Source organism: Neltuma alba, unplaced genomic scaffold (genome assembly GCF_004799145.2).
Source record: "Neltuma alba isolate B1F8T4 unplaced genomic scaffold, ASM479914v2 tig00012167_pilon, whole genome shotgun sequence".
Lineage (NCBI taxonomy): Eukaryota > Viridiplantae > Streptophyta > Magnoliopsida > Fabales > Fabaceae > Neltuma > Neltuma alba.
The window spans coordinates 192508-213756 of NW_021636714.1; the positions used below are offsets into that span (position 1 = coordinate 192508).

Below are 21249 nucleotides of genomic sequence, written 5' to 3' on the forward strand. Positions count from 1 at the left end.
TCCTCCCAGCGGGTCACCTCATTTTATTTCCATTAAACCAGGCCTGAAGGCTCTGCCCTGTCTATCCCTCCTATAACTATTTACATTCTTTAATAATAACTCTGGTATTAAACATAACTTCAATTTCCTATGACGGTGTTTGGAGAGGCATCCTGAAATCGGATGTCTAGGTTAACGCTTGAAAGTATAATATATATTCATCCTATCTAATATTGGTATCACCTAAGATAAGTCATCTTTAGTTTGGGTTGAATCCGAACCCCTATCTAAAATTTTATTATTATATAAACATAAAATCTACTTTACACTATAAATTAGATTTTATATTTAAAATATGAGGTAATATAACATTATTCTCTGCAAAATCAAAAATAAAATATTAATATCATACTACAAAAGAAGTTAATTCATCCCGGCGTTAACTTTTTTCCTTACCGAACCCGTTAATTTTCGAGGTAGGTGATATTTTTTTTTTTTTAATGCGCTACTGTCACTGCGCTGGCCCCCAAAAAAAAAAAAACTCATAATAATGTATGCCTTCACTGCATAGTAGTAGCGCTTAAAGTGGGAATCCCCTGGATGTCTCCTAATTTGGGTTCATGTAATCCCGCTCCGTGGGGCCCGGCTGAGGCTTGTTTCCTCTCTCCTAGGCAATTTCCTAATCATCTTATTAAATTGCCCTTCCTGTTTTTCTTTAACGCGCATACTTTGATTAATTTAATAATTTCTTCAATCACGTACTAACCCCGTCCACGTCATGCATTTACCCTTACGCTCACCCCCCCGCCCATGCTCATCCAATAACGGTTACGGACTTCAAACGGGGTTTCACTTTTGTTAAGGGAGAAAAACGCTGTGGGCGCGGATTCCTGCAATTGTTGGGTGCAGTGAAGTTTGAGGATGATTCCTTGTCAGACGCTAACTGTGGACCCGCCACGTGGTGGGCATGTCAGTTTGTGGGACACGTGGCATTCATTGGATGGACGAGGAAGTGGGACCCCTTTTGTGCTTGAACTAGTGGTTGCGTAGCGCGTGTTGCGTAATTATGAACGGCGTTACGGAAGGGACGTCATCGCTATTCAACAACTGCTACGTGGAACTCTTTTATCCGTTTTTTCCCCTGACAAAATTTATTTTTATATTTTTCTATCCAAAGGACGAAAAGAAACAGTGTGGTCAAAAAGTTAACGCCTTTCAACGGCTAAAACGTTTTCCCCTCTTACTTTAATCCACTTATTTGTATTGTATGTTGATGAGGGGGGGAAAGAAAAAAAAGAAGAAGAAGAGAATTCAAATCTGTGTTTAACAAGATTTATTATCAGAAGAAAGACAACTATAAACCTCATTAAAAAATTAAAAGTTAATATTATCTCATATTTTAATTATAAGATCTCGTTTGTAGACTACAAATAAAATCTTATAATTAAAACTAGAGGTAATATAATTTTTAATAGTTTAAGTTTACTTATATTTAGGTTTTAGTTCTTTAAATTTCACATAACAGGTTTTTTTTTATTTAAAACATTCTCTCCAATCTAATGAACTATTTTATCTCTAACTTATGGTTTGAAATTTGAAAAGCTAAAATTAAAACAAGGATAAATTTGAGAGATTAAAAATTAATATTGAATCAAAATTTCATCATAACTTAAGTTTTCATGCTTATTTTCTATATTTTAACGCCTAAAATTTTTTAAAAAGTTGTGATTTGATATTAACATCATTATATGGCCCTCAGTTGTCATTATTTTTTTATTATATTCTAGTTATTTTTTTAAAAAAAAGGGTAAAAATAGAATCTTAATACATTTTTTACGATTGATTTTTTTAATCGGTGAGGTTGAAGTTTTGTTTTTTCAATTATCTTTCATGAAGAGTGCATGAATTGAATGAATTGCGACCCTTACTAGCAATTGCCTTACATTTTTATCGTCTAGTCTACCCTATCGTTCTTTCTGTCATATCGATGAAAGCTTTATGTTTGCACAGAATTGGAGAGCGTACGGAGACATAAAAAAGAAAAATGAAGGGAAGGACGAGATAGCACTAGAGTGATGAGAACCATACGGCAATAATAGCGAGGGAAGGTAAAAGCAGCAGTGCGAATTTCAAGTCTTATTTTTTCCCGTTTGATCCCACCCCAACTTTAATGATTTACCCGTACACAGTTAAACAAGGGTGTAATGAAGGGAGTAAACGGGGGGGAAAAATAGAAAAAAAATTATTTGATGTCTATTGTTTTGATTTGATTATAATCTGGTACTTAAATTTTGATTCGGTGCATTTCAATTTCTATAGTTTCAACTCTATTATAACTCAGTCATTGAATTTTAACCCGATACAGTTCAATTGTTATAGTCTTGAGCGTTGATCATTTAAAATATTAATCTTTATATTTTAAAATTAAAACTATATATATTATAAAACTGATGAATTAAATATTAAAATAATCAAAATATAGGAATTAGATTTTAATTGAGTTAAAATTATAATGATTATCTTTAGAAATTAAATTCAGATCAAGACATATAAATTAAAAAAAGTTAATATAAACTTTGATCTTTTAAATTTGTTTTCATTTTAGTTTTAATCCCTCAAATTTCAAACAATAAGCTTTGATCCCCTAAATTTTTTTCATTTAAAACATTGTCTTATAATACAAATAAGAACTTGAACCATTTTATCCTTTTATGGAGCAAAACTTATAATTTGAAATTTGATAGATCAAAATTAAAACGAGGACAAACTTAAAGGGTAAAAAATTATATTAATCCAATTGAAAAAATTGATTTTTCTAGTGGGGAAAAGGGGGGGAAAGAGAATAAGGAGACTACGGGGTGTTTGGATGGAAACTAAGTCATGATTTTAGAAGTGATTTTACGGTTTACAAAATAAATATATAGAGGAGTTTATCTCGATTTACGAAAAAATATTTTTGAGAAGCACTTTTTAGGGTATCCAAACACCTCCTAAAAGGGGGGCAAGTAAGGGAAAGAGGAAAAAGGGGAGGAGGAAATCGTCATTGAAGTGAGGAAAAAGCAGGGGAGGGAAAGTAAGAAACAAAAAGGAAAAGATGAGGCTGGAGGGGGGTTGGCACTTTTTGAAGGTTAGGTATATAAATTGTGAACATGATGAGTTTTTGTTTTTTGGGGTTCCAATGCCCACTAATATGCATCCATTACTGGACGCCACACCACCCCAATTTCGGATCCCATCACAATTTTCTCAAACATCTATTACGGGACGCCACACCACCCCAGTTTCGGATTCCATCACAATTTTCTCAAACATCCCGCATTCAACGGTAATTTATAAAAACTTTTAGACTTTCCAATAAAAAATGTTAATTTTGGTGATTACTCTAAATCTTGCTTATTTTCAGATCTATTTTGTTAAACTTAATAAAAATATGTTTGCAAGTAAATGAAACCAAACTTCAATAGAATTACACTTTATAAAACATGGTTCATCGGTATGGTTTTTCATTTACATGGCAGAGGCGTATTAGGAAAGGAGTTATAGTTAACAAAACAAACCACAACCAAGGCCTTGAAATTTGGGAAACCGCAATGAAAATCTAGTCTATGTGGTGAGTTGAGTTGTAAATTCCTCATGATATAAATTGTTGAAGATCGATTGTTAAAAAAAAAAAAACACCGTCTTCAATATTTCTAACAATATCGAGCTCCAAGTTATTGAAAAATTGATTATCAAACACTTAAGTTTAGTTGTAAGTGGGAGACAAAATCAATCAACTGATAAAAACAGGTAGTTAAAGTCCTTTTATTACCAGAGACAATCTTATTTGACATATCACTGAGCACTAAATACTTCTCCCATACAGAATTCGAATATTGCTTACTTTGAAGAATTAGTCCATTTCACCAAACCCAACCTCCATTGATTAGTTAATTTTTAATCCTTATAAATGTTGGAAAACCTTTCATGATGAGGCTTGACAATTGACTATCCCACTTTATTAGCTGTTGTTGCTGTTCTCTATTTCTACAACCGATACTTAGCAATTTATAGTTAATCTTCCAGAATTTACAATTGGAAGTCTCGAGAACTCACATCCTTCATTGTACATTTCCAGATTTCAGGGCCTTCAGAGCGTATTTTTGCCCCTTTTGATGTCGTTCAATGTCATTTTCCCCGTAATATTTGCCAAGAAATGTCAAATAATATCTCAATTCTTCAAGAGTGTGAGTGCTTTTTTAACAATCACAATTATGACAGGTGTCAAATGAGAGATAAGAAGCTGCGAATAAGGATCGCACCTTTAATTTGGGTCATGATATGATGATAATAATAATAATAATAACACACAGCTCCATCATCTTTGGATGGCTCCATTAGTTGGTAGGTAGATGATGGCGAATAGTGGATAAGTGGGAGCAACACTTGAAAGGAGCTCACATGAAAAGTTTGCATGACTCTAATTGGTCCATTTGTTTCTATTCCATTTTATGACTCTATATATATATATATATATATATATATATAGGGTATATAAACAACAGTTGCTACATCAATTTAAGCACAATCAACTTTGATGAGTGCATAGTTTGATTTGAAGTCAAAAAACAGGAAAAATAATTATCATTTTATGAATCTGGTAAAGCATCACGTATTATTATATGTCCGTAAAGCGAAAGTTATTATATATTGACTTAATTCCTGATGGATGTGCATGCACAAACATATAGTTTGATTTCTACCGTCCAAATGTGGAATTTAAGATCTGAGCAAATAAAATAATATTTTGGTTTTGACTAATGAAATACAAAATCCAGCATGTTGTGGGGGAATCCATGTTATGCTAGACACTAGGGTGTGGGGTTCTAAATGGCCAGTAATGGCTCTCAACATCATCTATATATATCTAATAATTTTTCTAAAGGGTGATTTAAGAAAACGTCAATCACACTTCAATTAATTTTAATAATTTCTTTTTGGGAGAAAATTAGGAAAAAATCCCACATTCAAAATTTTATTGGCGGGAAAGATTTAAATCAGAATAAGTACTCCATGTATCAGTACAATATTTATAGAGTATTAGTATTTTCTTTGCATAAAAATTTATCAGATTCTTCTTATAATAAGGTTTTTAATGAAAAACTTCTTCTCAAATTTCCCCTTTTGTATATAAATACACACACATAGTTGCAAAGCATTGTGTTATTAAAATACAGGGTGAAGAGGAAGAGAAACCCTCTGATATGCTGCACTTAATGACGTCGTGCTTATCAATAATTGAACAATTTCATTAACAGGAACAGATAAAAGCATTATATAACGATAAGCTTCCAGGTCAGGATGAGGTTGTTTAGTTAATGGCCTTTCAGAGACAAGTGATCAATTTTAAATTAATCAATGAGGATGATGTTATCATGATAATGATATCTTTAAGCATAGTACCTCAATTCCTTTCCTTGTAGTAGTTTGGCCAGCTGATTCATCAATGGCTAGCTGTTTGTAGCCTGCAGCTATATACGCGCCTTGTTATCTAGCAGCAACAGCTTGGAGAACATAAAGACACCAAGGGGCTATCAATTATGTATATTGATCAATTCGTTCCTTAGTGTGAGAAAGATTCCAAATAAATGAACTATTTAATAGCATGAGCAGTATAATTTAATAGAATGTAGAAGACAATATTGAAGAGAAAAATTGGAGAGTGGCAGAAAAATGCATTTGGAGAATGATATGGTTCAAATTATTCTAACCTTCGCCACCAATTGCTACCTGTGCTACATTTTCCTTCATTCCCTGTGCTGCCTCTGGATTGTTCTGCATATGTTAGAGATGGACTTGATGAATTTCATAATGCCGACGAAATCCTTATTTTCTTTGACGTTTTCAGGCTTCTGCAGCAAATAACAGCGAAAAGAGAGGGTTAAGAAAAAGACAAAAGGTCACACACATATTGCATACACACAAAGGCCATACTTTCTTGCGCTGTACACAAGATAGAAAGATTTCAACGAATGACCCGGCGAATCATGGGCTGAGACGAGTGATATAATTATTTAAAGGGAAGAAGATAAGCTTCAATATTTTGAAACAAGACGAAAAGATGTTATCTTTATCTTTCCCGACTTAAGAAGAATAAGCATATCCACATGTCTAAGATTTTGTGATCAATTTGCTTTATGCTAATCATCTATATATTCTCAACCCTGATTATAAAAATGATGTGTGGACAGCATGGAACCATTTTGATGGAGCCAATGGAACATAAAATAGAAAAGAAATTAACAACGAAAAGGCCCTATACACGAATTTTTAACCAGCGATGAAAACCAAATGTGCGCTAATCTGGTCAGATAACACAACAGACAGACAAATGTAATGAATGAAAAGGAGGCAAAAGGCATACATATGCTGAGACAGATGGCACACAATCGCTTTCCTAAACAAAATTAATGAATCAACGTCGGACTAAGAATGAGGTTACTCACACGTCACAAGATGCAATTTCACATAATTGCACCGCCTTATGACGCATTAGAATTTAAAATTCGGTATATGGTTGCTATCTTGGTCTTCTGAACCGTAATTGGTTTTGAAAGGTTGATACAAATTTGTAGACCAATTATTGCAAGACAAACAAAGTTTTCTTCACTAAGTTTTAGTCTTGCTTTCGGTTGGTTGAAAGGGAGATTGAGTAGATGAACCAAACATATCTGTTTCAACAGGTCTCTTTGCGATAAACGGATAATGTCGAAGCACAAGAATAAGAATAATACGAGGTCTTTTTCAAAATAGTCTACATCAAAGTCCTAGAAATCATATTCATTGTATGCCCGCAAATGCTAAATCTAGAATTCCCTGTCCCATGACGAGCCTCAAATGCTAGCTGCGCTCAACTGGTCGCTTGCCTTTGTCTTCAATTTGATTAGTAAAAATGGAAAAGGTCAATGAGGTCGGCCATCTCGTGTATAATTACCCTCAAGGAAAAAGCTTGACTCTTGGCAAGACTATTGTACCAGGGACAACCCTTTTTAATTTTCGCTTCTGGTCCTGTTACTATAGGTTACAATATTTATTTTCAATCGGCTTCTCTTGTGCAACCTTATTCATGAGGCCCATAGACTATTGACTATATGATGATGGGTCAATTTTCGGTTTTAAATTTTAGAAGTTGCGTGTTCTGAAAGTAAATGTGTCAATGCCAAGAGAGAAGGAAGACAAATAGGCTGGTGGGATTTTTTTTCGGGGGGTTAAAAAGGAACCGCACGGCGGTGAAGCATAGGCTAGTAAGTATTATCAATAAGACAAAAGTATCTAGACATGAAAGGGTCACATTTTGATTATTGGCATAATGTAGGTCAATCAACCAGCTAAAGAACACGGCAAAATTGAGCATCACTTGTACAAACCCATCAGATGCAGCCGAACTTCGCATGCAACCAATGATTATATTGAATTAGAGACGATGCTAAAAGTATAACAAAGCAGAACAAAAACATATAAATCATGCATCTCTTCCCCTAGATATTCTATGTTTCCCACTTAAGTGCGAGCCCAATAAAGCAGTTTTCCAGACGGGGGGAGTCAAGGTAAATAAGCAGTGAAGTTTTAACATATTTTCAGGTGGTATTAATTCCATGCCAGCACATCTGAGTGGGTAGAATGATGTTAAGGACACAGGTTACATTGCTTGGAACGAAGTCTATGCACCATATTCTAGCTGCGGTTATGAGCCGCACCGACAAGGTCGATGGGCTAATCCTTAGCCCTTCTGTAGAAAGCATGTGAAAAAGTATCAACAGGCACTGTTCATCCTGTTTGAATTATGCAACTCCCATCCGAGTAAACACTCTTGACCAAAAAAAATAAAATAATAAAAAGTAATGGTTTCACACCAAAAGCAGAATTTTGGCCAAAAAAACATCATAAGCAGATTTAATAACACAGAATCTTTGTTAATCCAAATAGTGATTTGAGCTTCCCTATGAATTCTTTTTCGGGCAAGACTCTCAGCTCAAATGATCCAAGGGGAGTGCTACGACCTAGATGCCTAAATATAGAGGCAAAACCTCGTAAAGTTTTTTTTTTTTTTGTCCTAAGAACCTCGTAAAGTTGAAAACCATGAAAGTGCTAGCATTTTTTACAAAGTAAGAATCTGTGATCCTAATCCTCTATATGTATTCTTTATTTTTTTTCCCCTTGTTTTCCTCATTGAGGAGGCTGTAGTTCCCTCTCTTCTTTCCTTTAGCAACAATAAAATTTCATCGTAAATTACCCTATGCCATCTTTGACTCTTTGTGCATGCTCAAAAGCTCAAAGACTCTTTGTCCCTTTTTCCTTAATCCTTAGAGGACTAACAAATCGTTTCAACTCATCCTATTAAGCGGAACAAAAGACTAGCAGATTATGAACTGACGATTTTCCGGATCTATAAAATTCAAGTATGAAAAATACGACCATCTCGGGTCCTTGGAGCTAGTTTGACTAAAATTTAATCTTAAATATAAGACTCTCATCTACTTTGTTTATACTCTTCCGGTCATAAATATAAGACCTTTATACTAGTGTGTATAACGGTCTTATATTTAATACTGGTGGAGTAATATTTATTTATTTATTTTCAAAATAGTCCTTCTAATAGTTGTATATGTTAAAGATTTAATCAAGTGGTTGTCTTAGCTAATACATGATTAGCAAAGAGTATTTTAGAAAATGCAACATCTAATTATTAAATTTAACTAATTTAACAAATTTTTTTAATATACTCAAATTAGTCAACTAATTTTTATATTAAAAAACGGATGTAATATTTTTTTTTTACATCGAAAGTGACCATACATATTTCTCACGTTAACCACAGCTACACATCAGAAATACCACGTGCTTTGCCATGGGCAATAATTCTGCTGCTTCTATTCAAGTATTGGATGGACACAGCACAGATCCAAATGAAGCCCCAGCCGCACTTTTCAATTCTCTTACCCCTCCACACGAGTGAGCATTTGACCCTCAGGAGCATGCTTCGGTTTCTGCTCAAGAAACGGTTAGGATCTTGACTCGTCATCATACTGCCTTACCAGTTGTCAGATTGATTTATTTTCATATTTAACCATATTACGTGTAACTCAAATATTTAATTTACCAAAGCCTATGCAAACCACCAGGGAAAAAAAAAAAAAAGGACTGACAAGACAACATAGAAGCATACTGCCATCAACAAAGCTGATTACTAAAGGGGACAAAGATAGTTATATGCACGTTCTCCTTCGTAGTTTGGTGTTACCATTGTACCATATACAATACGCATATTTGTTCACTTAGCACTTTAATCAAACAGTTGAAATGCGATCAGATTATGACAGAAAATTGCTATTGGATTGCGACGATACCATATCATAATATCGATGTGAGATTTGGATTCGGTAAAAGAGGTCGTCTTCCTGGTCTTCCGTAGGTCGGCGGCTTTTCTCGTCATTGCTCACTAACAGGGACGTCCCGCGGAAGTGGCAGCAACTTTCTCTCAGATCAAACAATTACCATCTATGCTTCAGTGGCTGCTCATTATTATCAGCATATACTTCACATTGCGCTTTTTTTTTTCCTTCTGGCTAAAAAAATATTGCTCTTTTCCTGGATATGCAGAAGTAATAAAACTTGTGAAAATTTCAATGTTTGTCAAACCGGGGAATATAAATTTTTGAGAGATAGGAATTGGGAATAGAAATAGCATAGGTGATGAGATGTGACTGTGTTTGATATGTCATAAAAATAAATGAGCATTTGTGTAGTTTAACAATACTGTCCCTAATGGTTGGCAAAAAAAAATTGTTAATAAATTTGTGTTATAAAAAATTGTGAATAAAATTGAAATTCCTAATCTTTCAAAAATAATCTTTTTCGAAAACAATTTAGTGAAATGAATTTTTATAAATTAAAATACAGGATCCAAAAGTAATTTTCAAAATGAAAAACAGAAGTATAATTCAATCAATTTTTTGTAAAAAAAATTATCATGAATTAATGTATGCAACCCGTGAAGTTCTAAAATATAGAGTAAACAGTCAAGAAAAATGCACGAAAATATGAAACAGGAACACGCCTGAGTTTGACTTTTTCCGGTGAGCCCCCACGAGGAGGGGCTGCGATTCGGCTTGGTTTTTTTTTTTTTTTTAATGCCATTGCCTTTTTCTTGTTTGTACAATAGAAACTTCAGTTTTCACTTTTCACAATATATCATGCTACCTGCACATAAGAATAGTTGACTAATTTAAAATTTAATTAAATTAGTTATTTATAATAAATATGTATTATCATTTTTAAAATATTTTTATTAATTAAGTGTATTAATTAAAAATATTATTAATAAAACATTTAACATATACAATTATTATAAGACCTACCTTAAAAAATAAATAAATGCGAAAGAAAAATTGAATTAAAATCTTATATTTAAGACCAAATTAAATATTAAACTAATTTTTATATTCCTCTGGTTTTAAATATAAGACTCATTTTATAGTGTAATTTATACTACAAAGTGGGTTTTATATGTAAAACTGGAGGAGTACTAAAAATAAGAGGTATTATTAGATTACACCAGATGCGCAGAAATCAACCACGTCGTAAAATTTGGTTGAAGAATCTCTCAAGTTCTATAGAATTATCAGGCTGAGGCAGTCTTGTCAATGTGTTGAAATTCACATCCTGGTAAAAAAAAAAAATTCCAAAAAAAAAAGACGATCCACGAAACGTTAACCCTAGCAATTCTGTCAAAATCATCACAGCGACGCCTATCAAATTAAGATTCACGTTCCAGGAACTTCTATCAATGATGTGCATGTTTTCCATCTTTGTCGCGTGACCAAAGTGGAAATGTAACCCAACAGAGTAATAAAAATGTTGGTACATCACAAGCCGCCCTTAGAATACATGTTAATTAATCGATTATATAATGAAAATAATTAATCATTATGCACTTCCAAAATTTAAAGAGGATGGAACTGTTTTCCACTAAACAACCCATACACTATACACACATTGCCAGGCAGACGAACCCACCAATTCTTGCCCCCCTCACTTGTTAAAGGCTGATTCTTTCTCGTCAAGATTTAGATAAGTGGGCAGTAAATTTCCTTGAGTGCTATGGCACCAATCGATGATAGGTTCGATTCAGCGACATCCATTTTTTGACTATAAATATTACATGCCCTGTAGGCTAATGTCATCTTCTTGTAATGAGGCCGAGAACATCGTCGCTAATAGAAGCGGATTCTGACGCAAGTTTAAGAGGAGTATTGCCTTCATCGTCTGCGGCATGTGGATTGGCCCCTCTGCAAATAATTGGCAAACTCTTTGATTGGATGAGAGATTCTTGAGTAAATTTAGTCTATAAAATGATTGATAGATTGAACCTACTGTGGATGGACCTACAAGCATTTTATAAGTACATCCTAGTGAGAGAAAAAAAAATAGATTAATATGCTTGCATGTTTATTAGGTATTGCTTTGGCAACCAGAATACAACATAGCATGCACTTGAATGTTCAACACATTAAACTCGAAGAACAATAAACTGCAAGTGAATAATGTATTTAGAAACAAACCGCAGCAAAAGGAGGTTGCCAGATCTTATCAGGTACGCGCCACATTTAAGTCATACATAGAACGGGTAATACTATTACCTCATAAGAAGCAATTTGGCAGTTGCATTCTTCCCTCTGATAATACAGTAATGCAGTGGGGTGCGACCTCTTGAATCGGAAGCATTTATGTCTGCGCCATATTGTAAGAGCAGCTCCACCATGGCAATGTCAGCAGTCAGGCATGCCAGATGAAGCACAGTTGAACCATCAAGTATGTCCTCTAATGGCTGATTTTCGCTCCTGGCTGAAGATTTTGAATTGCTTGAAGAAGGCATGTCAAAAGCATCATCTGTAAAGTCACATATTAACCATCATGGGCCTCTTAAGTTTTCAGCATTTAAACCCTTTGCTGGAGTTAAAGAGGTAAGATTAAGACGTACCAAAATATTCTTGACCACAGACGGCATTGACATCCAAATCAGACTTCACAATATGCCGGTATGCTGCTTTCTTGTCATTGGCACAGACACTTTCCCACAACTGTTGTGCCACCGAAAGGAGATGGTTGTTATTCTTTATCTGATCGACAAAGATTTTCTCAGAATACTGCATTATGGGAAAACATCCAGTTACATCTCCCAGATATGATGTTACATCATATAATGAGATTACTGTCTACCGACTACTAGAAGTTTTCCACCAAAGCAGAAGTTTCAACTTTATATAAGAAGCAGCATGCATACAAGATAAGCACAGTCAGCAATTACCATTACTTTCACTAAAGTGGGAAGGAGCAAAGTGTAGAAGTGCACACTCTTAGACTATGAAAATGTGTAGATAAAGAATGGATGGCCAAGACTCCAGGGGATGAGGCTGATAAATTAAGAGAAAACTTGAGCACATTACTCAAAACCCCTAAACAGGTTGGCGAAGATCTACACTACAAGCTCAAAAGACAATGTGGCCACCGATCTACTTGTAAAATGGTATATCATTTGCTTCTTTGTTTAAGATTATTACTGTGGCCAGGAAGGTTAATACTCTTAACAAAACAATGAGTTAACTCGTTAGAAGATTTCTTTTATCGGTCACAAAACAGGCGACCAACAGATTATATAGGATGCAGGGATCAGAATATAGAGCACCAACCTTGTTAGATAAGTTTGTATGTGATGCCTCAGAAAGCAGATGATCGAAGGTAAACAACTCAATCACCCTACTATGCGTTGGGAAATCTCTATGTATGCCAAACTAGTAAGATACTATGATATATTTATTGTTTCCTTAAGCTAAAAACAAAGAGCTAAGAATTCCTTACATGACGACTATGAAAACTTCTTCAACATTCTTTTAGTATCAATATGATATAGAAAGAAACTCGTAATTCCTTACTCTTACCTTTGCATGAATGAACCTCTCTTTTAATGAAATAGGATCGTCATGTTCTGGTTTCCTTGCACGGAGTAATTTGTTTCTGTCGCTGTTGGAAAAAGTGCATCATTATAACTCTTAAATAAGTCCAAGCAATTAAACCCATAAATCTTGGAAACACTTACTCAATAGTATTGCCATCAGCTTGCATTTCACTTGCTGAATGCAACTTCTCTTCCCAAACTGAGTTTGCAAAATGATTGCCTAGGGACTGAAACATAGTTAGAACGGAAGGGTCCCAAACTTTCACATCAAGTGTCAGTGATCTTACCTGCAAAAATATGTTTTCCACTTCAGCTGCAAAAATGACAATTAACTAGAGCTATGGGTGAGAGAGAGAGGAGAGGAGAGGAGAGAGGAGAGAATGACTACCAAAAAAAAAAAAAGTATAAAAGCATCACTTCGCATTTAGCCCCACAGTTAAGTGATACAATATGAAGCAAGATTTACCTTTTACATGTCTTAAAGACAATTGATAAGCAGTTGTTTTTTCAATCCACAACATTTTATTTTATGTAAACATGTATTTATAGTGACACAATGTTTTCATTATTTCCAACCTAGATACTAAATCCAGTCGATAAAGGGTTTAATTTAGTCCTAAATATAATATCTCAATCCACTTTATCTTCTAAATTTATAATTTTTTGCCAAAAGCACCTCTATTGATTGCACATATTAAAGAGCTTCCAATCAATTAGTAGTCCCACTGCACGTGATTATAGAAAATAGTTTAGAAAAACCAAGACACATTAGTTACAGATAACTAAACTAATTTTCTTAATATCCGCAAATTAGTTATCCAACTCTTATATTAAAAATCAAAGGTAATATAAAGTTTCTAGGATCCAAGATTATGTTAAGCACAGTCATATAGCCTGAATCTATTGATTGCAGCCTTTTTGTCTTCATATTTTGCAGGGTTTGGCCCTTGCCAATCTTAGAAGTCACGTTACGCAATTTTACTTTCTCCTTATTTCAGACAGGATAGCATCAAGTATTTTCCTTTCAGACAGGACAGCCATTATCTGTCTCCTATGCAAATGTAAATAGCAAACACTAACATAGGCAGTTATAAATATACATATATATTTCGTCAGTTATTTTATAGTCAGATGACTCAGATATAGTGAGTGCTTTCACATAACAAATCCTTGTGCCAATCTCCAGCTTTCAAGTAAATCTTCATAATATGACACGGAACATAAACACCACTGAGATTTAAATGTAAATATGCAACATAAACTACTTACTTTTGATATATGTACACCAAGATTACGATGAATGCCAGAACACTCGATGCATATGAGAATACCAAGGTTTAAGGATGCCCATTCTGGTTCAGGTTTACCACAATCAGCACATTTGTCATTCCCACTTACACTTCTGAGAACATCAATTGGTTTTTCACCTCTTGTACTCTGTTTATGCAACTGAAAACTTTTATATTCACGCAAATGACCAGTAGAAGTGATGTTCTTGGACGCACACTCCTTACTCATTGGTTGAATATCATCTCGAAAGTTTTCCAGCGTATCACTCTTGCTTGAAGAGGAACATCCACCGCTTTCAGAGTCAGCTGTGAGAGGCTGTCATATAATTATTTTCATGATTATAGTAATCACAAATAACACTAGCATCCAGGGATGCATTTTTAAGAGATAAATCTACTATGTACCATTTCTACTGACTGAACACTCAACAAGGAAGCAATTACTCCAGTCATTTTTTCTATCCAATCCATTTGGTCAACTGCATTTTCTGCCTGCATTCTCTCACTTTAGTATGTCTGAAGTAGTAATAATACTCTAAACTGTGTTATTTAGTTTTAGGAATCAATACCTGCAATGTATAGTTCTTTACTGGTGAAATAATCCGGAAGCAAAATCTTAAATCTGACTGATCAGCATCAACCTTAATTGTTGACGTAAGCAGGTTCACTGCATGACGTGCCACAGCTCGCTCATCATGGACACCCCCATGATAATGAGAAGAAAGCCACCGGCTCAGAAGTCCAGACCCATTTTCATTGGCATTATTTCTCTGAACAGATGGTGGATTGCTACTCTGAAAAGGTACATCCAAAGTTTATTAAGGAAAGAAGCTGACGAAACATGAGCATTATCTAGCTCATAATGTGATATAACCCTGCCAAATAGTCACTGAATAAATCAGAGTAACAGGTGGCTTCACTGATTCTGGCCAAAACCCTATTCCCCTTCTACAACTCAAAAGGTACTCTAAAAGCAACAAGTACAGAAAATAGAGACTAAACACTGGACAAAAGGATCAGCAAACCTTCTCTAGCTTCCAAGGGGCTAGAGACTCACCCTTGCCAAACTCAATCAATATGTCCACAAGGACAATATAACCCAAAAGGTAACTTTTACACCTCCCAAACATAGCCCCAAGCCCCTGGACTAAGCCAAGAGCAGACTAGTTCATCATTTTGGTTCCTTATAATCTGGAGCCTTATAATAAATCCTTGGACCAGCAGATTCGTTCCCTTCTATCCCTTACGTCTTCCTCGGTTTCCTCCCATATGTTTCATTGACACCAACAGTCTTACCAGAATATTACAATTTAACTTTAGCCAGTAACTTACATGCGCCAAGTTCCATGGTTTGCGATAATAGAACAGCATTCCTCGGCTATCAAGGACAAAATACCTCCTCTTCCAGTCACCCCTCAGATTGGAGGAGCGTTTTGAAAGAAATCCTTGTCGAATAATTTGAACCTAAAATTGTGAATTTTTCTCAAATGAAAATACGTAGAATAAGTACGAATTCTGTTAGAGAGAGGAAAACATAAGACATCACACCAGAAAATACCTTCCCATTTGCAGCAGATTCTTTTACTGCATCTACCACTTCATTTGATATCTTAGAAAAAGGCTGTACACATTCTCCAGGAGAACCATGGGGGCCATTTAAAGACAATCTACTTTCTTGGTGAATTTGTTTTTTGTACTCTTGCATTTTTTCATTTAGTGAGATCTGATCCGTATTGTAACTTTCTCTTGACTGCTGTGCATAAGCCAAGACCTGAAACCTAGCTGAGTTATATATATGGCATTCAAATCCTCCCACTATTAAGCTGAGAAAAACATAGTTCACAGAAATACATCATTGTTCGTGTAGTGAAGCCTGACTCTGCAACAATAACTAGAATCTTATGGAGGACTATAACATTTAACACTTTCTCACTTTGCCGCAATTAACAGAAATTGTTTTGGTCCTAATCTAGTAGTCTTCTGTATGAGTAGGGAAAGAATATAGAGGAACCTCATCTACAGCAAAAGAAGTCTTCGGTTCCCCAAATTAATCAGAAATGTTAATAATAATTTCCTACAACTTCCCTCCATACTTTATACATTTCCTTGTGGCATAAGTGATGAGTAACATCAAGGATGATCCAATCGATCATTCAAGGGTATAAATTTCAGGAATACACTGTACTTGTATTTTTTGATCTGCTGTAGACTTGTAGTTTATAACTGCATCTATACTGTTTCAGCTGCTAGGTTTATATTTTTAGAGGGGGAAGTTATAAGCAAAATACACCTGCTCTACATATGAAATAAATATATGTGCAATCAGCATCAAGTTACAAGCAAAAGAATGAATGGACTAGTGGCAAAACCTCAGTAATGAAAGGTTCCATCTGATGCAATAGCTGATATCCCTGCAAGAGAGATAAATTCCATTTTCAAGCAGCATAAATGCAGTACTAGTAGGAAAAGGTGCGAAACATATCACTATGTCATATACCTGTTGAAAGTATCGAAGATGAGCATCCATAATTCCACTGACGGCCTCTAAAAATTCAAATCTCTTCTTGGCCTCAACATTATTTAGAGCACTAACCTGTACAGTCAGTGTGTGTGTGTGTGTGATGTAGTTAAGACAAAAACACATACATCTGGTAATCATTCATTGCAACATTTTGGAATTGAAATTACCAGATTGCAACGAGCTTCCTCAAATGAATCTCTTGCACTGTGCCATTCCTGGAATGTGTCAATACCAAATTAGATTTACAAGGAACACGGTAACCCATGACAAGCTGTTGGGTTTATTATTGGACCAAAATTTAACTTCGATTGATGTCACAGATAAACTGGGCGTACCTCTTCGATGGCAGCAGCAACATCCATTCTAGTGCTCTTTCTCAATGACAGAAACTTATCACGTGCCTGAAGCACAAGATGCGCACCTTATGTCAGTTGTAAATTATCTCCCCTAGAAACATTTAATTTAAACGTGCATCTTGCTTTTACAAAATCATGACCACAATGACATCAAGAACATTGTCTATCATTTCTTAACAGTTGAAATTAGGACCACTGACAAACATAATTCAACTAGTGACTTGGAGGTTGGTACAGACTTGCCAATAGTTCCTTCCGAGATGTAAGTGAGCGGCCATTCCCCCCTTATATACTCAAGAGGCTGGCTAACAGACTTTTATGGCTTACATGCATGATCATTGGTTAGTAGTTACAAGCCTACCCATTTATTCTAGAATTTATCTCTTCTATCTCACTTGTCTCGTATCAGAGATATTGTAAACCACTCCATGTAGATAATTTACTAATGCATATCAGTTCTTTCAAGCAATTTGAGGCGCCCTTAATATTTAACTCTTTCAGGCAATTAGCCAAACATGATTTGTGAAACATGAACAATATAATCCGACTCCTACTATGAATAAAAATAATAAAGAGAATGTTACAATCAATTTAACAAGGAAAGATAAAAACGGAATAAAGGAAGCACTCAGTAAGCACATATACTTCTCTCATTGTAAATGGCACAGCTGGAGAATCATACACAAATCATAGAAGAAAAGAAAAGAGCACTGCATGTAGTGTGAATATGCTGTGCTACGTTTAAAGAAAGATGAGAAATACCTGATCATATGCAAGGGAAGCTTTGTCAAACCGCTTTCGAGCTTCCTGCAGGCAACACTAAAGCATTAAAGAGGGACCAGATATTTGAAGACATAATAATCTGGAAATTTCGTTACAAACAAAAAGCAACTTCTGGGGCATTAATTTCGTAGAGGAGTTTTTCCACTAAAATCAATCAAAGGTCAGTCTCCAGGGTCTAAACTGATAGATGAAGTTATTTTAGCATAGTGTTTACTGATTAGAGTAGTCATGATTGCCAATCATCGTTACTTTTGAACTATTAGAACCATGTTAAATGAATTGACCATTCTCTCCATTAAATTTACAGCTGAGATAAGATTGCTTGAAGCAACCACCCAATATAGGATGGAGTCTTTTAAAGAAAATGACCGCAAAAGAAAAAGGACCTCTTTGGGTCATTTAAAAAACTTTTAACTGATAAAAGCCAGTGACTTCTCCACATATGCCTAGAAAATAAAGTATACACATTCAGTTGGCCAAAAAAAAGGTACATGCATTCAATCTTTTCTTTTGGCATAAGGTACACAGATTATGAAAATGTTGAAAGCTTCTACCTTAACATCTTGGATGTCAACATTGAGAATGTGTAACAACCGGTCATTAAGCATGTGCTCCACCTAAAGAGTCATATTAACTATAGTTAGTGCAGCAATATCAGTTGGAATAATCGCCTCTAATCAACAGGGGGGAAATAAAAAGGAGAAAGAGAAAAGAAAAGAAACAACGCTTGTAAAACCATGGAGCTATCTGGTACACTATCATTTTCTTCCTGACTCTTATCTCTAAGGCACTCAAAATGCCTATGCTTGGCACACTAGCATCCAAGATGTCCAGGAGCACAAGTCAACAGCTTAACAGTATTGTCAGGGTAGATGCTCAATAGTTAAAAGAATGGAAAGCCAAAAGTTTTAGAAAATGTCTTGTTTATATACATTACTATTACAGTCAAAACAACTTGTTACAGGCCATGTAAGAAACTGGCAAAGGATTTGTGCGTGGAAAAATGGCTATAAAGGAGGCATATAGTCTAATGACAAGTTTATAATTGATAGTTGCACAATTGTATCAGAATCTGAATATTCTTCAAGATTGAAAAAGTTGCAGTACCTATTTATAACATTTATGGACATTGAAAGGGCTTCCTTATTCTAGAATTAGCAGTTAGAGGGGAAAAAGTTTTAACCTTTTATAAAAGAAAAGCAACAAAATGGAAAAACAATTGACCAAACTAAACTAATTATAACCTGTGACCGTAGAACTTCTTTGTAGGTACCAATTTCTCTCAAAGCAATAGTGAATTTGGTCATAACAGGTCCTGGGAGTTCCAAAAATAAATTAAAATTAAATACAAATTATATGGATTCTATTTATTAAAACAAGTTACGCTATATTCAAAAGAAGCACGTTAATAGAAAAGCTAGATGAAGAGATAAGTGAGACATGCTTTGGAATAACTCAACCAACTTTGACCACATTTCCTAAATATATCATGCTTAAAAATGGACCAGCAACAATACCTTGAATTCTTCAACCTAAATTTTCATGTCAGTTCAGGGCTAATATATAATCCTGGGTACAACATCGAAGTATGCGCATATCCAGTTTCATCTCATCTAAGCATGTTACAGGCGAAGTCATTCTAATTCTAGCTGTTAAAAATCAAAATGGAAGAGGAAGGACAGCAATGAGATTTACCTCCCAAAGCAACAAAAAGAGGATCACCATGCCCTCCCCCAAAAGTTTCAAGGGCACTCGCAAAAGCAATGTCCCCATCATATCCCTCACCAAGACCTTCCCTGAAAAACATTAAATAAATCTAGACATAATTTTTTTTTTCCTCACAGAATGCGAAATGTGTCCAGGAAAATGTCCAGTCAACTGCGATGATAAAAATCATGACTCATTAAACCAAAAATGTTGATCTAAACCGTTCAGGTATAAGCTACACATGTACTCGGTTTGCTCCTACAAAAAAGTTCCACTTTGCTGGAGGAATTTACACAAAACATGTTTCCTCTTGCATTCAAGTTTCAAAAGTTTTCAAAGAGAAAGAGAAGCGAGCAAAAGGCTATCTTGGTGGATTTATGCTGTCTCAGATTTGAACATTAGCAAGAAAAGTGCACTCAGACCACCAAGTGGCTTGTGTGTGTGTGTGTTTACATATAGATTTTTTTTTGGGGGCGGGGGGGGAACAGTATTTTTTTTATTCTTCATTTATTCACAAACTTAGGTTGAAAAATAATAGCAATAGAGGACTTCAAAAGGCCCTTGAGCTATCTCACTCGTCAATACAGAAATCAACGTCTGTTTGCAAAGCTTAAATTATTTCTATCTAGTAACCTAATTAGGACAAGAGAAGATTAAACATTTCGTCGCAGTTTGCTTTCAATGACAGACTCAGACATCATACGGTGACTCATTCTTGCTCGAGTAGCAAAAGCTTAGTGCGTCCTTTGCGTTAAAGTAAGTCCGTCTTGCAACTTCTAGGAGGTTGGGATACTCTCCATTTTTAACTCTTTCCCCAGGTCTCCATCCGCTTAGGAGGATGTACTGAGGGTCTCCTTCAACTAATATAAACTTCACGTGCTTTTATATTCCAAGTTATTCGCTTAATAATCTTTCTGCGACTAAGTAATAATACGTGAAAATTCACAACACGTGCAAGAGACTGTAAAAGCATAACTTCCAAATGCTAAAAAAACAAGGGAGATGTAGGATGAGTGCGAAGTTCAACAAACAAGACCATTTATATGAGCAAAACATACGTGTACTTCCGACATCCTTTGTAGAACTTCTGGCATCTCGCCCGTAATGAATCTACACCTTCTTCCAGGCACTGCAGCTGCATCCACAACCATTCAAAATAAGCATTCCATAAGTGTCCAGCTCTGCCATAAAACACATTCTCCAGGCGTTCGACATTCAAAAGACAAAGACACCTCTTCGTTGCTTACAAATAACACCAATCAAGACATTCATAAATGGAAATCCACAATACATGCATAAAACCACTATCTCACACTCATAACAACATGAGATTGGAAGAACCACAATTACATTAATGCTTTATCCGTTCCATTGAAAAATGAAAGCGCAATATCGAGAATGACAGAGAACCTGTTGCCTGAACATTGGCGAATCATCGAGTTTAGCGAAATGCATTTTGGAAAAATGAATAAATATGCTTCTTCTTCCTCTTCTTCTTTGTCCTCGTCGTCTTCTTTTTGTTCTTTGCAGAAGAAAAGAATTGTTGTGAATAGAATTTTTCTATAGGGAGAGGGAGGAATTTGGTTGTTGCTGAGTTAAAATTAATATTATTTAATATTC

General features: G+C 35.1%; 1 protein-coding gene across 2 annotated transcripts; it reads right to left on the reverse strand.

Annotated features, from left to right (window-relative positions):
* Positions 1-10774: 10774 nt before the first annotated feature.
* On the reverse strand, positions 10775-21249 carry LOC114724067 (ADP-ribosylation factor GTPase-activating protein AGD1). 2 transcript variants are annotated; one of them, XM_028910335.1, is made up of 20 exons: positions 21040-21249; positions 20688-20764; positions 19618-19718; positions 19167-19237; positions 18477-18539; positions 17902-17946; positions 17119-17184; positions 16951-16998; positions 16760-16855; positions 16632-16673; positions 15821-16033; positions 15595-15726; positions 14832-15056; positions 14668-14754; positions 14243-14578; positions 13115-13260; positions 12957-13038; positions 11999-12137; positions 11658-11907; positions 10775-11306 (listed from the first exon to the last, which is right to left on the reverse strand). In XM_028910335.1, the coding sequence occupies exons 1-20, from the start codon at positions 21082-21084 to the stop codon at positions 11198-11200; spliced, it is 2373 nt and encodes a 790-aa protein (XP_028766168.1). In that variant the 5' UTR covers positions 21085-21249; the 3' UTR covers positions 10775-11197. The 2 variants fall into 2 exon arrangements, with proteins under 2 accessions (XP_028766168.1, XP_028766167.1); XM_028910334.1 differs by having other exon boundaries at positions 11999-12164; positions 21040-21247.